Genomic DNA, 22497 nt, shown 5'->3' on the forward strand with positions numbered 1-22497 from the left:
CACACCAAAGGAGACGAACAGGGCTGAGGGATAAAAGAATATACTGGATGGTGGCATCACACTCCTTTAATCCCAGCGCTTCAGAGGCAGAGGTAGGCAGATCTCTGAGTTTGAGGCCAGCTTGGTCTAGAAAGTTCCAGGACAGCCAGGGCTACACAGAGAAAACCCATTTCAACCCCTGACCCCACCTACCCTTCAAAAAAAAAAAAAAAAAAAAAAAAAAAACTAACAAGATAAAATAAAGAAAAAGAAACGATAGAAACAGTCGATCGATCAAAAAGTCAAGTAAATACAATAAGTGAGCTAAAAGTACTAAATTTTTATTTTCTTCTATTTGTAGGGTTTTATGAGCATTATAGTGAACTCGAAGTCAGTCCTCTCAAGCCACAGGCTGGGCTGAGTGCTCACAGCAGGCATGATGTTTTTTTTTTATCCCTTTTGGAAAAAAAAAAAAAGTAGGCTTTGAGAATGTACATGATTTACAAAGCTAGGATTTGGCATTGGGTTGAGTCTCCCTTCCAATTTTTCCACAGTGGAGCCTTAAAGGCAGGCCACAGGGGCACTGAGCAGTTCCACACTACAGAAATGGTTTCCAGCCAGTTGCGGAGGCTCTCAGTATGTGTATTTTATTTCTGACTAGATCTATCAAGCTCCCACGATAGACTGAGGAGTTTCTCTGCCTTGTGATCCCGAAGGACCAGCTTTTGGATTTGACGTGATGCTAACTGTTCCTTGGATTCAGCTCTGCGGTGGAGGATGGGGGTGGGAGGTGGGGGCTGTCGGGTGTTGGGCCAATGCCCACACCAGCACACTCACCTGATCAGATGTGTAAGCAACCAGCTTTTCCATGATAGCAGCTTGTGTGAACTCTGGGGAGGCTGCCTGCAGCTGGCGGATAACTTTAGTCCGAGCAGCCAGTAGGGCCACCAAGGTGGCTTCACTGGCACTTCCCTGAATCCAAGAGAAAAAGGCCAAATGAAATTTGAAATGTTGCAAAGAAGTCCCAGTCTAAACTTTTGGAAGACATATTATTTATGTCCATAGTTTCCTTTAAAAGTTGAGCCAGAAATTGCAAAATTCACTCATTTTTGCATCTCACATCTGCAGGGGCTGGTTTAGCTCTTGTAATTAGTTTGACATTGTTTTATCCATATTATGTCCCAGTGAGCTAGCACTCTGATCCTGTAGCATATACAAGACTCTGCAGGTGTTCTCTCATGGGTTCCTTAAGCCGTCTGGGACATACTGTCTCCACTTCCATCAGAGGAAGAGACTGATCCAGGGCAACCTGCCCAATCCCTGCTCTGTGTTCCTATGCATGTGGACAGAACAATTTGTATTTGCTTATAACATAGGAATGCATTTTCCTTGACACGCAGAGGTTGACTTGGAAAGTTTCTCCCAGTCCTTAATGTAATGGGCTGAACTGTGCTCCTTCCCTCCCTCCCTGCAATCCACATACTGAATCCCTAGACCTCAGCATCTCAGAATGTCCTACACTTTATAGAAATAGGACCTTTTAAGCCAAACACCGTTTTACACTACATGCTTGTAGTCTTAGTGCTAAGGATAACTGTGAGTTCAGGGCCAACTTGGGTATATAACGTGTACTAAGCCAGTTAGGGCTACAGTTTGAGAAGGTCTCAAAATACACATAAGAAAAGAAGGTAAGAAGCAAGAATATTAGGAAGCAGTAAGGAGGGGAGGAGAGACAAAGGGGACCTTTAAGTAATAATTAAATCTTTAAGGTAGACCCAAAACCAATCTGAATGGTGTCCTGAGAATAAGGAATTAGGCAGCAGACATGACATACATAGAGGTGAGACTTTGAGAAGGCAGAAGTGAGCAACTCAAGATTAAACCTCAGGAAAAGCAATCCTGCTGACACCTTGGTCTTGGCCTTCAGCCTTCATGGGGGACTCGGGAGCAACAAATATGCTGTTTCAGTCATTTTTGCTCCGTTCTTTGTTATAGCAGGCCTGGTGAACCAGTGCAAGAAATCCCAACAGTATGCTTCAGCAAAGTGGAGAAATATTGAATGTGATTCATCTTTTGAACTTGAGAGTAAAGAAATGGGTTCAGAGCCCACTGTATCACTTATCCCATATAATTTGTAAAAGAATCCTATTTTTTTTAATGTCTTTCATCTTCAGATGGGCCTCTGTAACATCCCACCAGATTTGCAGTAAGACTTGGGTATGGTTAAAAATGAGGCTCCGGGGCTGGTGAGATGGCTTAGTGGGTAAGGGCACCTGACTGCTCTTCCGAAGGTCTGGAGTTCAAATCCCAGCAACCACATGGTGGCTCACAACCATCCGTAACAAGATCTGATTCCCTCTTCTGGAGTGTCTGAAGACAGCTACAGTGTACTTACATATAATAAATAAATACATCTAAAAAAAAAAAAAAATGAGGCTCCGTCTGGTTTTTCTTGGTACTTCCTAGCATTTGCGCTCAGCTTCGCTGGGAGACAAGTCTCAGGAAAAACCCATCAGATTTTTGCTGACTCTGAAAGTTTTTAAGACATGAAGTTTTCCAGATAAATATACAGTGAATTGTGTAGAGGTGAAAATTTTTCTTATTAATATTTTGCCCCCTTCATCAATCACAATCTCCCACTTTGATTTTTCCCATCTACTGCTTTTACCTTTTTTTTTTTGAATCAAGTCCTACTCCCTGAGGAGTGGGGTGAGCTTTCAAGCTAGGTACACATATTCCTATTTCTGTAGCTGTAATGCATGAATTCAGATAAACAGACCATGGTCTTCACTCAGCATCTGAGTGACTCACACATTTCCTTCTGGGCTGTACTTCCAACAGTCGTCCTGCATAGTTTCAGACCACGTTAAAGAAGGCCGACAAGACTGGCAGCCATTTCAGGAAATTCAAGTCTGTGAAAACAGACGCTGCGTCTCCCACTTCCCCTGTGCATCCCATTGTTTTTCTCTCCTGGCTTGCTTATTTCAGACACTCTGGCCACATTCTGTTTTTCAAGGTCTGTCTATTAAGAAGTAGATTGTGGCCGGGCGTGGTGGTACATGCCTTTAATCCCAGCACTTGGGAGGCAGAGGCAGGCGGATTTCTGAGTTCGAGACCAGCCAGGTCTACAAAGTGAGTTCCAAGACAGCCAGGGCTATACAGAGAAACCCTGTCTCAAAAAAACAAAAAACAAAACAAAACAAAACAAAACAAACAAACAAACAAAAAGTAGATTGTGGGAGCATGGTGTGGTGGTACATGTCTTTAATCCTAGCACTCAGGAGGCAGAGGCGGAGGCGGAGGCAGAGGCAGAGGCAGGAGAATCTCTGTGAGTTCGAGGCCTACCTGGTCTACAAAGTAAGATCAGGACAGCCAGGGCTCTGTTTCACACAGTAACCCTGTCTCAAAAAACAAAACAAAACAAAACAAAACAAAACGTGGATTGTGGTTGTAGTAGCACACACTTTTAATCCCTGCACTCAGAAGGGGACAGAGTTAGGCTGATCTCAACGTTTGAGGCCAGCCTGATCTACATAGCGAGTTCCAGAACAGCTAGGGCTAAATAGTGAGACTCTGTCTGCCCTCTCTTCGGAGCCCTGGACACCTTTATTATTCTGAGTAGCTCATTATGGACTTGAAGGGTGCTCTCCATATTCTGACAGAAATTTCTTTCTTTTATACCAAGAAAGTTGTGTGTGTGTGTGTGTGTGTGTGTGTGTGTGTGTGTGTGTGTGTGTGTGAGAGAGAGAGAGAGAGAGAGGGAGGGAGGGAGGGAGGGAGGGAGGGAGGGAGGGAGGGAGGGAGGGAGAGAGAGAGAGAGAGAGAGAGAGAGAGAGAGGTGAAGAGCCCACGCTGATTATTGTGCTTCGTGGCTGAGAAACTGAGAAACTTGGGGGTTGAACAGCCCCGAGCTGCAACCGAGCTAAGCCCACACACTTGCTCCTTCGTTTACCTGGAACCGGTTTACCCCCACGTCTTTGTGTGGCTCGCCAATGCCTTTGCTTCAGGCAGACAAAGGTTGCCATGGCGAGCCTGCTCTGAGGTGGGAGGGACCTTTTGGAGAGTCGATGCTCAGGGCTGCTGATGCCCTGAGCCGAAAGGTCCTTTCATCTTCTAGGTTTTACAAATGTCACCTCACACAGGGTAAGAAATTGGCAGCTTTTCTTCTACAAGAGCTTTCAAACCCAATTAAGAGACCCATTTTGCAGGTCTCATTTGTCCGGCCTCACAATGATGGTGTGCCGTTGGGCTCAGACACCCACTGCTGCGCGGATGCTAAGCTGTGATTACAGCTCTGAGGGGATCGATAAGGCAGACTGCCTTGCGGGCTGTCACTGGGCTCAGTGCTCTTTAAGGCCTCACAAATTACAGTCAATCAGCCTCATGAGCTGAAAAGGGCCAGCCAGCTCCCTGCAGTAAACACAAGGAAGTCTGCTTTCTACTAACCCAAACTAAGTGGGTTGAGCTCACCAGGGCTTTGTTGAAGCCTGGGCTGAGAGATGCCAGAATTAGTCCTAACCTAAGGCTGGGACTTCTCAAAATGAGATTGTCTTCGCTGAAAAGGTGGTTTAACCCAATGGTAGCATTCAAACCTCCAGACTCTATCCCACGCAGAGAGCCTGGGCAAGCTGGTGATAATACTTAACACCGGCTTTACACACTGCCTTTAGTTTCTGCCACTGAACTTGTCTGAGCCTCAATCTCTTTGCTATGAAAACTAAGGTTGATAATGCAACTAATCCTCATAAGTATTTTGAGGATGAAAATTGATTATATAAAGCACAATAAATAGGCTAGAACACAGTCGGTTTTGTAATAGTTATTCAATAAATTTTGTTACTTGTAAAATTCTTTGAGAAGTACCAAAACTAGAAGATTCGTCTTTGGATATAAAGACTCGAAAATGAAATTGTTTTCACCGTATGACAAGCGACCCAAAAGTGCTCTCTCCTGTGGTGCTATTCTGGTCTTGGTGGCGCACTTATGTGCCATGGGGAGGAAGCTGATGGAAGACAGTTGCCTCTTGTCCTAAAGGCTGTCCTCTGAATTCTTACTCACAGGACTGAAAAGTGTAATATGGCATGAATATTTTATGTGTTATTTACATAAATTGTAGTACATCCTAAAAATTGTACAGCAATAATATTCTCAAAAAAATATTTGGACAAGACGGGGCACGGGGAGGACCAATACAGAGTAACAAGAAGTGTGAGGGAGAGCGCTGGAGAAAGAAGGTAGATAAGAATAAAATATTTGTGAAAAACATTTCACATGTGTGTGTGAAAGTGCTATGATGAAGCCCGTTGCTTTGTTTACTAACTGAAAAAATAAATTAAGAAAAAGTTTAAAACAGCCGAGGGCCAGTGAGATGGCTGAATAGGAAGAGAGATTATCCTTTAAGTCTGGTGACCCACAAGAAGGTATAAAGAAAGAGCTCACTTCACAAAGTGACCTCCCTGTGAGAGTCATGGCATGAGTATCCGTGCACACCTACCGTGTACACACACAGCAGTAATAGTAGTAAGAAATTAAAGTATTGCCGGGCGTGGTGGCACACGCCTTTAATCCCAGCACTCGGGAGGCAGAGGCAGGAGGATTTCTGAGTTCGAGGCCAGCCTGGTCTAAAACCAAAAAAAAAAAAAAAAGAAATTAAAGTATTTAAACAGTGAAAATATAAGAAAACATTGTATATATGTATTGAATCATCTCAATTTATGTAACCACACATACAGAGATACTAGACTAAGACTAGAGAGAATTATGCTCTAAAATAGTTACTGCATTTTCCCATTTTACAGTGAGTGCCCATTATCCATAAATACAGAGGGCACAATCATTTTTAAAAGTAAGAAAGTGTAATCAAAATTGACATGGGAGATAGTAAATTGGCAATGTGGAAAATTACAGTGATACACAGAAAACCATGAGCAATTCACCGAAAATATAGAGGAGAAAATGACTGAAAAGAGGGGGGGAAAAGAAGCTATTCAGAGAGAGAGAGAGAGAGAGAGAGAGAGAGAGCGAGCTTAGAGAGAGAGCTTAAGAAAATGGTACTGAGTCTATGGAAACTCAAGCCCCTGAAAAGGGTTGAAATGGCCTCCTCACTAACATAGAAAAGAGGAAATATCCCAAGGTAGATAGAAAGCTGTATTGTTCATGAGGTAGCAGGGTTTAACAAAGCTAAAATCTCAGCCAAGATGTGGAGTTATAGTAAAAAATCTGCTCTAGAGTCAGGCCTACTCTGAAGAGTGAGATACTTGCCCAGAAATAAATAAACCATAATTCTGGGCCATGCCTCTGAAGACAGATCTGCTGGATTCTGTAGCTCTGAATGGCTGCAGACTCTCTCTGGACACTCTGACTTGATTGTCCTTGTTAAGGACGACAAGCATGCCCCTGGAAAATCAGGATTCCAGCGTCAACACCTGGAAAGCCACCAGCGCTTCACCTAGAAGAAACATCTCTGACTGTGTATTTTGGGGACGTGTGCTGCAGCCCCTTTTCAAGCCAGAACAGCATCTGTGCCATGCCTTTTTGTAACATTACCCAAGGAAGTCTGACCATGCCACACAACCTTTGAAAAGAAAAAAGAAGTTCTGTGAAATTATACTGGGACTTCCCGAGAACATTCCAGCTGTCATTTTGAGAAGTCTGGTTCATAGTATCCATTCATACTTCAGTTATGGTACAGCATATGTGTACACTTACTTATTACATACATGTGTATGTGTGTACTAGTATGTTATAGTATAAAATCCATATGGTAATATTTATTTATGTATGTATGTATGTATGTATGTATGTATGTATTTATTTATTTATTTATTTATTTATTTATTTATTTAATAGGGTCTAATGGCCTAACCCTAACCCTAACCTTAACCCTGGTGCATGCTTATCGTCCCAGGGGCATGCTTGTCGTCCTTAACAAGGACAATCAAGTCAGAGTGTCCAGAGAGAGTCTGCAGCCATTCAGGGATAAAGAAGCCAGCAGATCCGTCTTCAGAGGCATGACCCAGAATTATTTGGCGTGAATTCACCAAGGACGGCCATGAACCCCCGATCCTCCTGCTTCCTCCTCTCAACTGTTGGTATTACAGGTGACTCTCAGCCTCCCTAACTCTAGTAGTTCATTTTTATCAGCTTCCCTACTTACAGTGACCTAGTTATGACAAAGGGACATATTCAAAGACTTTAAAAAAGAATGGTTTGAGCCACAGGGACTGCTGGCTTGCCCACTCTAATGCATTAGAATGAACAAGAATTACATTCTCAGGCCCACTGGAGCCCTGCTGAGCTTGGCTCTCTAGGGGCAGAGGCTAGGAAGCCATTGAGAACAAATCCTCTCTGGGAGCTTCTGCAGACTGCATGCAACACGCGCTGCATCTCCCATCACCAAGATGCCAGGCCTCTTTCCCAGACAGAGACTGTTTACCTTTCAGGGGAAAGGGGACTTTGCTAATGTGATTACATTAAGAACCTTGACTTGGAAAGATTACCTTGGATTATCGGAGTGGACCCAATCCTATCACATGGGTCCTTAAAAGTGGAGACCCGATTTCACATCTGCAGTCAGAACATGACAGTGAGAGAAAGGTCAGCGAGATGGAATGCAGCTGCTTTGGGAGGTGGAGATGGGAGTAGCAGGCCAAGGAATTCCAGAAGGCTTTAGAAAACTTGAGGAGGTGGGGGAAATGGATTTTCCCCTTGGGCTTTTAAGATGACAGTCTTGATTTTAGTTCACTAAAACCTAGGCCAGACTTTCAGAACCATAGGATAAGAAATGTATTTAAAGCCACTAAGTTGCATGTAGCACCCTTAAGAAAGAGACCATACATTGGAGGTTAAAATACATGGGAAGTTAAAACAAATAGTCCCAGGACAACAAGACAAGGGTCTTGCTTCCTAGTTTACTTTGTCCATAGCAGACATGTGATCTTCCACAAAGGCATTCTTTTGTCAGCCTCAGTGCTCTCATCCATAAGATATGTGGAGCTATCACTGCTTATCAGAGCTTCTGAAAAAACTATATGTTACACACACACACACACACACACACACACACACACAAACTTCTTGATTCTAAGGTTAGTAATACTTTCTCAGTGTTAAAACCATGAACTTGACATGAGAAAAACAACATAAGGAGGGCTGCTGAGTTAATGGAGTTCATTGTCTGTGTTACAAAATGTTTTGTAAAGATTCACATTTGCCAGGGCATGATGGGACATTCTTTTAATCCCAGCATTTGGGAGGCAGAGCAGGTGGACCTCAGAGCTCAAGGCCAGCCTGCTCCACATAGTGAGTTCCAGGCCAGGACTACATAGTCAGACCTTGTCTTAAAAAAAAAAAAAAAAAAAAAGCATAAATTCCAATCATTCACTCTGAAGATCCTGGTGGAATGGAAAATTCACCACGGCTGTCATTTGCATCTGTTGTGTGCCCTCTTGTAAGCTCTACAGTTGTTCCTGATGAATACAGAGAATGAATTAAATGTATGCATAGACATAGCAGAAGCCTTAGGTAAGCTGTTGGCAAACAGACAAATAACACATACAGCCAAGTAGCACATACAGCCATCGAAGCATGGCCACAGCTGTCACTTGTGGTAAAGATAGGATTCTGTGGTGGCCGCAAGACCTTAGGTTCTAGAATACACAGACACAAGGTCTGTAACTCCCAAGCAAGAAGCTGAGTGGTATGTTATTAGTTGTTTTGGGCCTCAGTTTCCTTGATTGTCAAATGGAGTGCCTAATTCACAGTGAGAAGTCAGTGTGTCTGGAAAGTGCCTAGACATGGAGGTCAGCAATGGGTACGCCAACATCTACCTATGCTTTAGCTTTAGTTCTATATACCAGAAGAGCCAGTGGAGATGAGTGCTCATGGGAAACAGCACCAGGATCTAAATCCAGATTCCATCAACTCTCCAAGAGCATACTTCCCCGGCTTTCCTGTTCTCTGGAAGAAACCTAAAGGCACGGCCAAAAGCAACGTGGGCGCCGCTTTCTGTTTGCAGCTGTGGTCCTTTGTGGAGCCCATACTCCCAAAAGTCTGCCTTCCCGCTTTCCCCGCCTTACCTGGATCACTCCTCCCCCTTCCCCAGCTCTTCCAGCCAAAAAGGCCTCTGGCAGCTCCAGCATCTTCCCCAGCCAGTCCATCATCACGGTCTCCAGCTCTGTGCACGCTGGGCTTGCAGCCTGCAGTGGGGGTTGGGGGAGAAAGTGAGCAGCTAAGCCACAAGGCAGCTGGCCTCCGCACAAAGGAGTGACACAGGAAAGCATTGTTTCTTTGGTGGTTTTTATTTGATCAATTTAACAAAAAGTTCACATTTTTGCCCCCCAAATCCACCCTTGGTGGGGAATTAATCCCTTGGTTTCTGGGATTTGAGTGTGTCTCCCACATTCATATGTTGAAACCTGAACCCACGATGAGAATATTAAGAGGTGGGGGAGTTTACGGGTCAGCCAGCCTGTGTGGCTCCTTGCTCGTGAACTGATGGAAAGTGGGTCGTCTCGGGAGTGGATTAGATGGAAACAAGGAAGTTCACTCCAAGAACAGAAGTTCTTGTCTGTTTCACGCATGCCTGCTGCCCGCTGCATATTCTCTGCTGCGATCACACAGCAGGCCTTGCTGCCAGATGCCAGTAGCATGTTCTTCACACCCTCGAGTAGACTTCTAATGTTTATAAAGGATTCAGGCTACAGCATTTTGTTCTCCCCCTGAAAATGGATCGAGACAATGCTATGTTCTCATTTCCCAGAGATCCCAGGGCGCCTCAGGGGTTGGCTCTGCCAGGAGGCCTGGAAGCAGAGCCTGGGCCTGACAACACTGACAGAGCTTTACAAGGAAGACATTTCTCTCTCTTCCTCATCTCCTTCCAGATGAGATCCATCAGGGATCCATGAGGGTAGACCTCTATGGGCCCCTTTTGAGTTACCCCACCAATTGTATCATCTCCCCATGACAGGTCACAGGGTATAAGCTGAGAGCGTTCCCTGGATGCATCATCTTCCCCAGCCCACCACATACACAGCCATGGTTCTTTAAGAGCTAATGCTGAAACAGCAGCCCAGTTCCTGAGGAGTTTAGGGCCAATGCCTGGCTAAAACCCAAATTTAAACTCTTTCAATCTCAGGTGGGCCTCAAATGCCTGAACTCAGTCTCAGATATAGCTTCTTTCATTCATCCAGATTGGTGTAAGGGGGATGGCACCATGCCTGCCTGCTTGTGCTCGGTGTGCTTGATCATATAACAGAACAATATAAAAAGGTCTACTAGAAGACCCTCCTCCATGGCCAGGAGCAAATTTTATAGGGCAGGATGGAGCCAAGAAAACAGGTACTGCCTACTTTCTTCTGCTAGGCAACATCAGATAAGCCACTCATCTCATGTAGTCTTTTAATTCCCCAGTGATTTGGTGTCTGGCTTCTCTCCTCTCATTGCACACAGAAAGTAGCTAGCTGGGTACTCTCAGGTCCAGGCAAAAGTGACTTGAGCCTCCATTTATTTTGGGTCTTTACCTAAGGGGCACAACATGGTGACCAGGCTGCTCTTGTGCATTCTGGAATTATGACACATTGATGACAAGAGGAACTGAGGACTTTCCCCCTGCTGGTTAGATGGTTATCCCCATCCTGCTGGGTGCTACTGCAGCCAAGCTAATGCTAATTCTCAGTATAGGAGCCAACATTCCATGTTATGAACCACAGCTATCAAGCAACACAACCTCTGTGTCAGGCTCTTCCTCAACCAAGACCATCCTAGAAAAGCAGATAAGTCAGAGGTTGATTTTGGGTCTCCAGACAAATATATGCAGTGGCTTTTGGAGCAGCAGAATGACACCAATGAAACCTGCCACAACAACATTTAATGAAAGAAAAGGATACACTCATCCTAGGCTTGGTCTATAGAAGAAGGCCCCAAGTGCCTGACCTAAGAGCAATGGCAACAGTTCAGCAAGAAGGCCATCTCAGCTCTTCCCATGAGCTGTGACTCCCACTAGCCCAGCCCCTCAGTATCCCAGCTGGAAGAAAATCAGGTGCCATGTGGTAAAGCAGTCAGCTCAGCTGGGCCCTGATGGCTGCTGAGAATTCATAAGCACAAGAATCTAAGGCACAAATATGAGAGACACTCACTCTCTATCTAGAGAGCCCAAGACAGTTCTAGGCTTTGAGGAATTCTTCATGGAGTGAGCAGGCTCAGAACCTGAGAGCCAATGACATCTGCTTCAAATCTTGCCTGAAGCACACAGCTGGGACACAGAGCTCAGGGAGACCTAGGCCAGATGCCTTCAGTAGGGAACTTTCTAAGTCTTTACTCCATGTAGAAGAGGACCTCACACAGGGAGGGGTGAGTAGCCTGTAGGCAGGCATGGGCCTATTTTTAGCACTTTTGCTCTGCCTCCTTGCCCATCAGATAGGCTGGACAGTAGGCTGGTGGGAGGCCGATGAATGAGTCAAGGGTAGGAACCGTCTCCAAAGTCAGAGTGCATAGCAATCTTCTGGTCTTGGGGGAATGGAAGCTTCACAACCTTGAACTGGGATTTTGATTCAAATCAAGTGGTTATTAAAAACAACAACAACAAAAAAAAAAAAACAAAACCAAACAAATAGAAACCAAAAAACAGTACTATGCTGAATCCTCTTCTCTTCTCTTCTCTTCTCTTCTCTTCTCTTCTCTTCTCTTCTCTTCTCTTCTCTTCTCTGCTCTGCTCTGCTCTGCTCTGCTCTGCTCTGCTCTGCTCTGCTCTGCTCTGCTCTGCTCTGCTCTGCTCTGCTCTGCTCTGCTCTTCCTTCTCTTCTCTTCTCTTCTCTTCTCTTCTCTTCTCTTCTCTTCTCTTCTCTTCTCTTCTCTTCTCTTCTCTTCCTTCTCTTCTCTTCCTTCGCTTCTCTTCTTTCCCTTTTCTCCTCTCCCCTTCCCCCTTCTCCTCCATTCCTTTCCTCTCTCCTTGCTTCTTCTCCTTTCCTCCCTCTCCCCTCTATCTTTCTCCTTCTCCTTCCTCCCTCTCCCATATTCCACTCAGAATTTCTCTTCCCTTAGAAACTTCCTCCCTGGGACCCAAGCTCTGCTTTCTGCAAAGTAGCCCTGCTACCTACAGGTGACAGAGCCACCTGTTTCTGTCCTGTGTGCAAAGGGATCACCGTCTCATGCAAGAATAGACCCCACCACAGTGTCTTGGAGATACTCACCCAGGAGAAACCAATGCAGCCAATAGCACCACACAGCATGTCTGCAAGCATAGCTGGGTATGAGCTAGCCGTGGGGAAGTAAGCGAAGAAATAGGGACTGTGCCAGTGTGTCACCTGTGGGGAGGAGGACAGTTACTCTAGGACAAAGTGGTGAATTCCTCAAGGTACCTGTAGAAGGCAACTTGGGCAGAGTTTCTCAAGTTCAATCATCCTATACTTTCTGTCTGAATTTCACCCCATTATCATTACAGTAAACAGACTTCCTGTTTGTGCTTCAATATCTTTGCTAGTCAAGAAGGAAATGCTGTCTTCAGAAGATAATGTAGGAATTATTATATTTTTTTCATAACACGTGAAGTCTCTAGGTAGGAGCGACAGCAATACCTCTTTGGGTTCTTCCTGGGTTCTCTGGACAGGGAAAGCACTGCACCACACAACCGAGATCCTAGTGCAAAAGGCTTGGTTTTCTCAAAGCTGCCCTAGCAAATTCAGTTGCTTTTGTCTATTTTGGTTTTTTTTTTAATACCCAATTTTTAAAAACAATTTTTTTTTTTTTTTTTGGGTATTGTCCCTTTCCACTGTCTTGTACAATCTGGTCCATCTAACAATCAGTTCCTTTAAGAAGAGCTGTTGCTACCTCGGTTTCTCATAATAGCCACAATCTCCCCTGCTTCCTCTAGCACAGAAGAGGAAAACAACCTACTCCGTGCCAACCCTGACTTAGGTACAGTGGAAAAGCTCAGACTGACAGGGAAAAGAGCCTCATAGGTGGTGATCTTTGGAATCCCTAAGATGGTGGGAACCAGGATAGTGGTAAGGACACACAGACCAATATTGGCTACATGAGCAGTCTTTCCCTTGCAATGTGTAAGTTGAAACAACATCTCCAGCCCCAAATGGCAGTATTAGGAGACAGGGCTTTGGCAAGGTACGTAGATCATGAGAGTGGGGCTTTGTGATGGGATTTGGGCTCGTATAAGGAGATATGAGACTGATCATAGACTAACAATTCCAGAATTTATAGAGGGCACGGACTGTATCCATTTGGAAAGTTTGAACACAAATCCCACCCCACCACCGAATTTCATTAAATAAAAAATTCCACTTTTGAAATATTGAAAGTTGATCTTCTGTGTGGTGGTTTGTAGCAGGCTAAGGAAACATTTCTCTCTGAAAAGTTCAGAATGCTTATATGGTTCTGATCAAAAGATTCTGGAAAAATGGTCCACTCCTGATTTCCCAAAACCAGAAACTATGTTTCTTTCTGCATCGCTAGCCAGGTGAGACTATTTCTGACTTTTCTCCTCCAGATTCTAGTCAAATAAATGTTTCTTTTTCAGTGATTATAAGACAAAACTCTGAGGGTTTTAAGATCTCTGAAATCAGGATATATTTTCCAGTGTAAGGAACATGTACTCAGAAACTCTCCTCTGTACAAAGTACAAATTTCTGTGATGAGGCACAGTCTTAGGCTGGTATATATATATATATATATTTTTAAAGGATATGCCTGTCCTGGGGAAGAGATTTCACAAAGTGAACTGCGGGCAGAGATGGAAAAGAAGCATTCATTCTTCGCCAGAGTACAAGGAAAGACGATCCCTGAGAGCAGGAGGGGCCTAGATCCTGTCATTATAGAAGCTGCGAGCTCAAATCACTCCATGTAAACATTCAAGTAAAGATGAAAGTAGGGGTCTGCAGGATGTGAGGAGCATTGGGTGTCAGGCATAGAAGGAGCTATTAGAGGGGAGACGTTAAGTGTGGTGGTGGGGGAGGAGGAGGAGGAGACCAGAGCTAGCTCCCTACCACTGTGGGGTACAAAGCTGCTCTCTGTAACTTAAGAAGCCCTTATCTGAACCCAACCTCCACAAACTTGAGACATGTCGAAGCTGCCACGTCTACATTCTTTATTATAACATCTTGCTATGGCGTGGCTCTTAAGAATTCCTAAAGCTCCTTAAGTTTGAGGCTCACACCCCAAGGTGGCACTAGTGGGAGATACTAAGAGGCCTTTGCTGATGTGCCCTCAAAGGAGGCTGTGATGGCGATCCCCCGCCCCCCCCCCGCTCCCCGCCCCCCCCCCCCCCCCAATGCTTTCCAGCCCTGAAGTGAGTCGATTTCCTCTGCTGTGTGCTTCGGCCATGATGTACTGGCTCACAACCAGCTAAAAGCAACAAGACCAAGGAGTCCTGCAGCTGAACCTCCAAAACTACATGTCAAAATGAACCTTGTCCCCATGTAAGTTTGTCATTCCAGCTGTGTTACAGGGTCAGAAAGCTGACTAACACATTGCTTTTTTTTTTTTTTTTTTCATAGTCTTTGCAAAGATATAAACATGTCTTTTCTCAGTAAAACCACACTAGGCCTTTATGTGGCACGAGCAAGCCCCGATTAAGAAGATAGCCAACTAGGATAGCTCATTAAAAGCTGGAAGATTCCAGCAAGGCTCATTGCAAGTCTGTCTCCAGGCCTGGGAGTGGGACAGAGCCAGAGGGGGAAAAAAAAGTGAGAGTGGAAGAAAATCAGGGTAATGAAGAACAGGAAAGGGGGAGGGAGGGAGGGAGGAAGGGAGGGGGAGGGAGGGGCTGACAGTGAGTCTCGGAGGCTCTGGAGAACTTCACGGGCTGAGTGATGTGTTCAGCAGAGCAGGAGTGAGGCCCATGAGGCTTTAGGGAAAAAAAAAAGAATGTTCAGATAAAAACCAAAACATCTGTAGTGGTAACTCGCTTGTCTTTGCGGAAATGCCTTTATAAAGTGTAATTGCAAAGCCCCATAGAGGAAGAGGCCAAAGACTGCACAAAGGCAGAGGGCCAGAGGGCACAGATGGGGCCCAGGGCCTCAGTTTCTTTCAGGTACCTGGAGGCTCCACACTGTCTGCCGCCCTCCCAGGGTGAATCCTGACTGGAAAGCGCACTCCCCTGCTCTCCTCTCTGTGAATAGCCACAGAATGTGTGGGGTGGATAGTTCTACACTGGCTCTGCACAGCACAGACTCTTCACCTAACTTCTGGTTAACCACAGCTAGCAGGGGGCTGGCTGGATCTGTAACTTGGGGAGCTAATGCCAGAGCCTCTGCATTTTCCAGCTTTGCTCTGCACAGTAAATACTCCTATAGAACACAGACTCCTGCGGGAGGACCGCACATTTTTCCAGCACTGCGCTCCTGTATTCCTACTTGGCCTGACATTTGACTAGGCCTCCCTGTACTGGCTTTATGCTGAACGGCTTAGTTTATTTGCTCAACTCCCAAGCCAGAGCCAGAATTTTGAGTTATATTCAAAGAACAAATGCCATGGGAAATCTCCTTAAGATGAAACTTGACGAGGGCTATGAGAGATGTTCTGGAACCGAGGAGCTGCCTCTGAAGCCCAGGACTTTGGCTGACTATGCGCCTCCCCAGAGCCTCTGTGTTCTCTGTGAAAACAAGAGCAGACTGTCCACTCTGTCAGATCCCCTCCTGCCTACTCCTCGGTCACCTTAAAGTCACAACTAGTAAGCCCCAGTAGGGGTGTGTGCAATCCGCCAGTGTTACCAGCACCAGGCCCAGACTTCGTTCAGGAATTAATGATCAGGGTCACACCCATTTGTTCAAGGCCATGTTAAAGGATAGGCTTTTAGGTAAATTGCTTGCTGGGTAAAGTAGTACTCTGGAGACGGGGCACTGAGATTCACTGCAACCCTTTGATCCCTCTGACTATCAGGGATAGCTCAGCTATTCTGTGCCCTTAGGCAGAACCTGTGCACAACTGTCCATGCCCAAACAAAATGGAGCAAACATTTTCTGGGTACATGAACGTTAGCCTTTGGCAGATCTAAGAACGATGCAAGTACCTTTATTTAGGGTAATTAATTAAACTGCTTGCAATCGACCACTAGGAGCTTATTTTTTCGTGCTATCAAAGAATAACCCTCTAGGAACCCTGTATGGTGATGCAAATACTGGTCTTGGAGGCCTTGGAGAAAGCCCTTGCACTGCCTATGTAGTTTGGCTCTATCCTTTACTCTCCCATGAGAGCTTCATGGACCACCTAACTTCTCTAAACCTAAGCTGTCTCCGCTGAAAGCAAAACAGAGGTTAGTAGTTTCTCTTTAGCTTACGTGTTGTGGTGACCCCATGACACTGGAAGTACAGCTTTCAGGGGGTGCTTTATAGGCATAAGCCCAGCTGTTATTTGACCTCAAATCCATACTCACTTACCCCTGGCATGATTATCTTCTCGATGTCTTTGATTATGTCCTCGTATGTTTCTGGCTCCTGGGGGGCAGTGGCAGGGATCAGGGGCCGAAGATAGCCAGGCTCCACATCAGGGTACACTGGACGACCCTCAATGCCATCCAGATAGTCAGCTATATAATCCACCATCTCCTTGCCTCTCCTCCGGAATTCACGGGAATCCATGTTGAAAACTGCCGACAGAGAGAATAGAAATCAACCAATAAAACATTATAACTCTGAACTGGGCAGGGGGGTGAGCAAGTCCAGGGAGCAGAGATTCTATATCATAAAGACCCTCAGTCCCCAACCCAGCATCCCTTGCCACCTTCTATGTCTGGATGAGATAGACATGCCACTGGATCCACACAGTGCTGCACAATGACCACTCCACATCTCACAAGACAGTCAGCAGAAGACAGAACAGCACCCTCATTTAAAAATAAAAATATCACAGTAAAATGCAAGAAGCACACAGTTATGGATCCTTCCGACTTTAATGACAAATACTGGTTCCCATTCTGGCCCACATTCTGCCTGTATGTACCCTTTGTTAGCCATCTGAATGAGAGCCTTGCACTTCGAGCCCCACTTTTCAGCTGAGAAATGAAGACGGCCACGGCAGCCCCTGAAGAATGGGTAAGGGTAGGACCACAATCTCTGGAGGCTCAGCCGAGAGCCTAAGACAGCACAGCTCTGTCCAAAGCTAGAGATATATGTCTTTTCCTGGAATCCCATCTCCTGGTGACCTGCACCTTTGCCTATAATCTGCTTATCAGGATGGTACTTTCTTTATATTACCCAAGTCAGACACACAGGCAGCTATCAAGAGTTTGTGTTCGTTATCTTCTTCAACATTCCAAAAGTCTGAGTGAAGCTGACATACAGTCATTTTTCTACCAGGCACTTACTGCGGCTTACTTGGGCTGCAGATCATGAGACAAATCTTTTTGCAGTACATTTCTTCGAGAGTCGTTTTAAACAGTAAAATCACAAGAAAAACAGTAACAATATAAAAGATGAGGTCAAAACAGATTAGGGGGCGAAAGGACCCTTAATTTACATCACAAGAGCTCAAAACACAAGGCAGAGAAGCGCCTGGTTCAACCGCAGAGGGATTGTGAGCTTCTGATGATTCACGGAGTTCCCTGGCTCTGTGCTTGGTCAGGAAGGCATAGTGAGCCTTAAGTGAGGATTCAGATACAAGTTAGCATGCTGGAGAAACTGAGTGTCTCGAACTTATGTTTGGTAAAAATCAAATGTATTTGCAAAACAAGAAAGATAGACAACCTGCTAGAATCCTGTCCTCCCCATTTGTAACATGTCTTTCCTGAATAGTTGCTAAATTTGTGAGAGACAATTGAAAGCTAAACAAAGGATACATTTCTAAATCCCTCCCTTAGTCCAGAGCTTTGTAATTGAAGATGGATTTTCCATCAGAGTAAGTACTGGGGATGAGTCAAATCCATTGTGATTAGCATTGGAGCTGACCTTCATGTCCTGTTCCCAGCACTGCCCCATGCTCCCCATTGTCTGGGATGGGAGGGGGGCTGGACAGATTTTGTGATGTTAAATGCGTTCAAAATGATTCATCAGACACTTTTTTAAAATGGGAAGACAGATTTTTATTCAAGAGTACTGCATAGGGGAAAAAAGTTTGCCCTCAACTTTGAAACACCAGGGACAGATGGGGAGCTGTAGCCAAAGGGGGATTACTCAGGGCTTTCCGGAGGAGTGAAGCCCACCATATACATATACTTCTAACTACAAAAGGCGGTTTTTTGGGTTGACTCACATGCTCAGAGGCTGTTTCTTCCCACAATGGCTGTCAGCAAGCTGGAGGACTAGAAACAAGTTGGCACTTAAGTCCAAGAAACCGGAAGTCTCCGTACAGGATCCACCAATGGTCAACCAGAAATCAAAGCCCTGGAGGTACCACAGGGAGTCACTGGGTGTTGGTATTTATTGAGAGACGGAAGAAGCCAGAGTCTGATGTCCACCAGTCAGGACAGCAGCAAAAAACAGATACCTGCTAGGGCAGGGCAGTGGAACTTCCTCCTTCGGCCTTTTGATTCATCTGACCCAGTCTATTGGTGCTGCTCAGATGCAAAGCTAGTTCTTCTGTCAGTTCACTGACCACCCTCCAAGAGTTTCTGGTAATATTGTCCCATACGCACCAAGACATGTGCCTTATCAATTTCCTAGGTGTCTCTCACTCTAACCAAACAACCAAGGGCAATGATGATAGCACCCACTAAACCCAGTGAGTAAGAAAAATGACTGAGAGCATAGGAGTTAGTCTCGGGGTTGGGAAGTAGCAAGCTGGATCAGATAGATACCAAGGGTGGAAAGAGATGAGATACATGTGATTAGATGCTAGCAATATCCGCTTTGCAGGCAGGGCTTCTTTGTCAAACTGGGTTTAAGCTGACTAATGTTGAGCTAGGAGATAGTTGGTATCCAAGGACAACGTACCTGATCAGGTTTTTCCTTCCTCCAGTGTTCTCCACTAAAGGGACTACACACAGGCATGATTTAAAGATGACCCAGCCTCCATTTCAGAGTTACCATTTGGGTGCACATTTCAGCCAAGAGTGCTTAGGAGACAATGGTGATACATAAGGTAAGCTATAAATTACAGCCCAACAGGAGGCGGGAGGGAAACCATATTGGTAAATGCATTCTGTCCTGTGCCTTCTCACGATGACATACTACATACGCACTGGGACCTGGCTACAGTCAGGCGGTGCCCCTCCTTTGCTGAGTATTACCATCATTATCTGTTTCCAGCTCTGTTTGTGGGAAAAGGTGGGCGGGGGTGGGGGGGACGGCAAAATGCAGAGCTGAGGTTCAGGGTCAATAGATGACCTATTCGTACAGACCCTGACTCATGTTTAGTGGCTATACACCAACATACTTCTCAAATTGCTACCATATTAACCCTCGTTTTCCTTAACTGAAAATAAAAAATCAAGATTTTTGTTTTGGTAATGAGAGTCCCGCCACTATCAATTTATTGTATTGAATAGATGCATAGGAATAGCTTTGGACAGTGCTACTAAGAATTGTCAGTTAGAGTAGCTCCCCATTGTCTCGGTTTTCTTCTTCTGAGGTTTCAGTTAAGTTACTTGCAGTCAGCTGCAACCCAAAAACGTTGAATGGAAAATATAGGGCTTGCAATTTTTAAGTTGTGCACTCATCTGAATAGCATAATGGCATCTGTGCCTTCCTGTTCTGTGTCACCCTGTACATAAATCATCCTTTAGTTCAGTGTTTCTCCCCTGTATATACTACCTGCCTGTTAGTCGTCCCAACACAGCAGTTCTTTGTCCAAGTAAGCCTTGTACTAACGCAATAACTTTCCCGTTGCATATTCGCTATCGTTAACTTCTTTCTGTGTCTTACTTGTGAAATAAGCTTCCGCCCAGGTACATATGCGTAGGGTACATTTCTGCCCTTAGCTTCAGGGAGCCTCTGTAGGTCTTGAACTGTAGCTCCCTATGAATTACAGGCAAGTATTCTAGCAGCTTTTGATAATTACTCTAAAGCAAGCCTCTTACCTGTTCTGCAGGTTTTTGTTTCACACTAAAAAAAAAAAACTGAAAAAGTCCGAAAAGTGGAAAACATTTGATCACTTCTTTAGGACCAATTTTTCTAGAGATATATGGCTTTAGTGTTTTTACATTATACTGCTAAATTTCTCTGAGCACACTGTTTTATCAGGCTTCTCCTTTGATGGGGAGTGCTACACAGTCACAGAGGTTAATTTTAAACTTAACCTGTCTCCTAAGCATGAATGGTTCTCTTTTACCTCTGACTATTGAAATCAACCAGTGCTCAGATGTTGCTTTCACGTCTGGATTTCTTCATTTATGAATTGCTTATTCACTGCATCTTCCACTAAATACCGGCAGTTTTTTATTTAATTGCAAGGATCCTAACACATTACAAAAAAACTTCTACCCTCATATCTGCTTGTTTATGTTTTGTGATGTTTTCCTCATTTTTGTCTGACCTAATGTGGGATGATTTTATTCTGACTTTTAAGACTCAGAATGAAGAGCTTTTGCAGGAGATTTAATTTCTATGTGTCAAAATCTCACAAGTTCCCCCTTATGATTTGAACCTCACGTGTGATTTCTATGCCTTTAAAAGTAACCATTTTTGCAATCCCTTTTTATAGGAAGCTGAAGTATCTGAACGTTCTACAAAGCTGAGAGAGGCCCTCAGCCTCCCAGCCCAGCAGTGGTGTCTGTCTCCTGGGAATAACACAGCTTTATGGACAAAGCAGGATGTGCCAGGGAAAAACAAATAAGCATGCAGCAGCCCACTATGGAAGGAAATATTCCTAGTCAAACAGTAACATAATACCTGCTTATTCTTTTCAAACCCTCCTGTCATTTATTTGAAGATTATTTTCCACTGAAGCCTTTGCAGAAGGTACTTAGAGCAAAGCCTCAAGAGACTCTCACGCTCATTTTGGAGCTGTCTGATATTCATGGCTCCGAGCTGGGCAAATATTAGCTGGAAGATGTAGACGGTGATAAGGCCAACGGCCTACACTTCTCCAGACCCTAAAAGGGTTTCTGTTGACACAACCTGATTTGTCTCGGCAGCAGCTGCACTGCATAGATTTTGCACGGAACCCCTGTCATGGTTGGTGCTCGTGTGGGGAGCCAGGCACCTCCCTGGATGCTTTATCATAGGAGCGACGGTCAGCACAGTTCTATACTCATGGGCTTTAGGAAGATAAGAACCCCCAATCAACCCTCAGTTATGAAGTTATTATTGTTGTAGCTTTCTGTTCCACTGTTGTCCTTTGGTAACCGAGAATAAGTGAATAAATAAATGAATGAATCCGTTCAGCCTTGTAAATATTTTATTTCTGCTCTATTGTATATTGGATCCAACCGTGCTTTTATGATGTCTCAAAAAGCTGCTTATCACATCCCTGGTAGAGTCATAGCTACTGTAGAGACACCCACAACCACACCCTCATCTGCTCTGTGATCAGATCATTCTAACCATGCCCAGGCTATAGTTTTTACTCTCTGCAATTTCTCTTCTTGGACTCCTCTGCCATAGCCAGTTTCCTAGAGTCCAATCTAGGCCCCTACTTACATTCTTACAAATCGAATGGGAGGTAGTACAGTAATTCTACTTCTGTGGGACCTTGGTGAAGACTTCCGGTTGTGGATCTGAAGCCTGCTTCACTGAAGGGACATGTACATCCTACTGTGGCATGTGTCAGGGTGTAAGGTCTTGTGGGCCGAGGGAAGGACGGAGAAGTTCCAAACACCCATGCATGGTCCTGCCTACCATTTCACATTTCCATGCTTCCATCCGAAACCATAAGAAATGTTTCTAGCCATGAGAAATTGCTAATAATTTGAAGAAAGACTATCTGAAACTTCATCTCAACAACAACAAACTCCAAAGTCCCCTAAGCCTTTTTAGACTCTGAAGATGCTGGCTAATGAAATGCTTTTAAATGAATTTTCTGGCCAGCGTTTTTTCCCCCACTGTTAACTGTGAAGCACAGGAATAGTCAAAATTGACTCAAGAGGGGCTTGGTATGTGCCAGTGTCAGGTGATCCAAGGTCAAGGGTTCATCTTCAATTACCATGGAGACTTCAACCTTCAACCTTTCTAAGGTTTCCTGTCAATTTTTGCAAAGGCAAACAGGCATGAAAACACCCCCAGGAGTGCCATCGGTAGGATGAAAAGAGGCTACATGCTGAGTGCCTGCAGCCCAGTCGCACTCAGGAAAAACTTTTATTAGGCAGCAGGGAAGTATTGTGCAGGGGAGGGGGGTGGGATGTGAGAATCCTCCCCTCCCCTCCCCTCCCCTCCCCTCCCCTCCCCTCCCCTCCCCTCCCCTCCCCTCCCCTTCCCACTGCTCCCCTTTTCTCTCTCTGCTTTGCCTCCTGCATCCCAGGCTAGATTGAGGCTCAGAATGGTCTTGTACTCCTATTCTTCCTGCTTCCACTTCCCATGTTTACAAACCACAGACTAGTCTGCTCTACACCAGACTCAAATTTGGGTGTTTTAGTGTTTTAAGTAAGAGGGGAAATTCACTGAGCAACAGCAGCAGCAGCACATGGGTTTTTTTTTTTTT

The 22497-nt window shown here is 44.9% G+C and overlaps 1 protein-coding gene and 1 long non-coding RNA gene across 6 annotated transcripts in view; one reads left to right on the forward strand and one right to left on the reverse strand.

Moving 5' to 3' along the window:
- The window catches only part of Ddc (dopa decarboxylase), an 84044-nt gene that overhangs the window by 49977 nt on the left and 11570 nt on the right, over nucleotides 1-22497 (reverse strand). For 3 of the 5 annotated variants that reach the window (NM_001190448.1, XM_006514489.2, NM_016672.4), the window contains exons 2-5: nucleotides 16365-16573; nucleotides 12168-12281; nucleotides 9057-9176; nucleotides 817-951 (exon numbers count right to left, since the gene is read on the reverse strand). In NM_001190448.1, the coding sequence (NP_001177377.1) occupies nucleotides 817-951; nucleotides 9057-9176; nucleotides 12168-12281; nucleotides 16365-16565 (570 nt within the window). In that variant the 5' untranslated portion in view covers nucleotides 16566-16573. Of the gene's footprint in view, nucleotides 1-816; nucleotides 952-9056; nucleotides 9177-12167; nucleotides 12282-16364; nucleotides 16574-16926; nucleotides 17023-18174; nucleotides 18273-22497 lie in introns of those variants that run through there. The other 2 variants (XM_006514488.4, XM_006514487.4) reach the window with 2 other exon arrangements.
- 1700042O10Rik (RIKEN cDNA 1700042O10 gene) lies at nucleotides 4046-21244 on the forward strand. Its single transcript, NR_045178.1, has 4 exons — nucleotides 4046-4122; nucleotides 6887-7079; nucleotides 18880-19002; nucleotides 20563-21244. It is a non-coding gene; the product is annotated as an RIKEN cDNA 1700042O10 gene (long non-coding RNA).

This window comes from Mus musculus, chromosome 11, assembly GCF_000001635.26.
Source record: "Mus musculus strain C57BL/6J chromosome 11, GRCm38.p6 C57BL/6J".
Taxonomy (NCBI): Eukaryota; Metazoa; Chordata; class Mammalia; order Rodentia; family Muridae; genus Mus; species Mus musculus.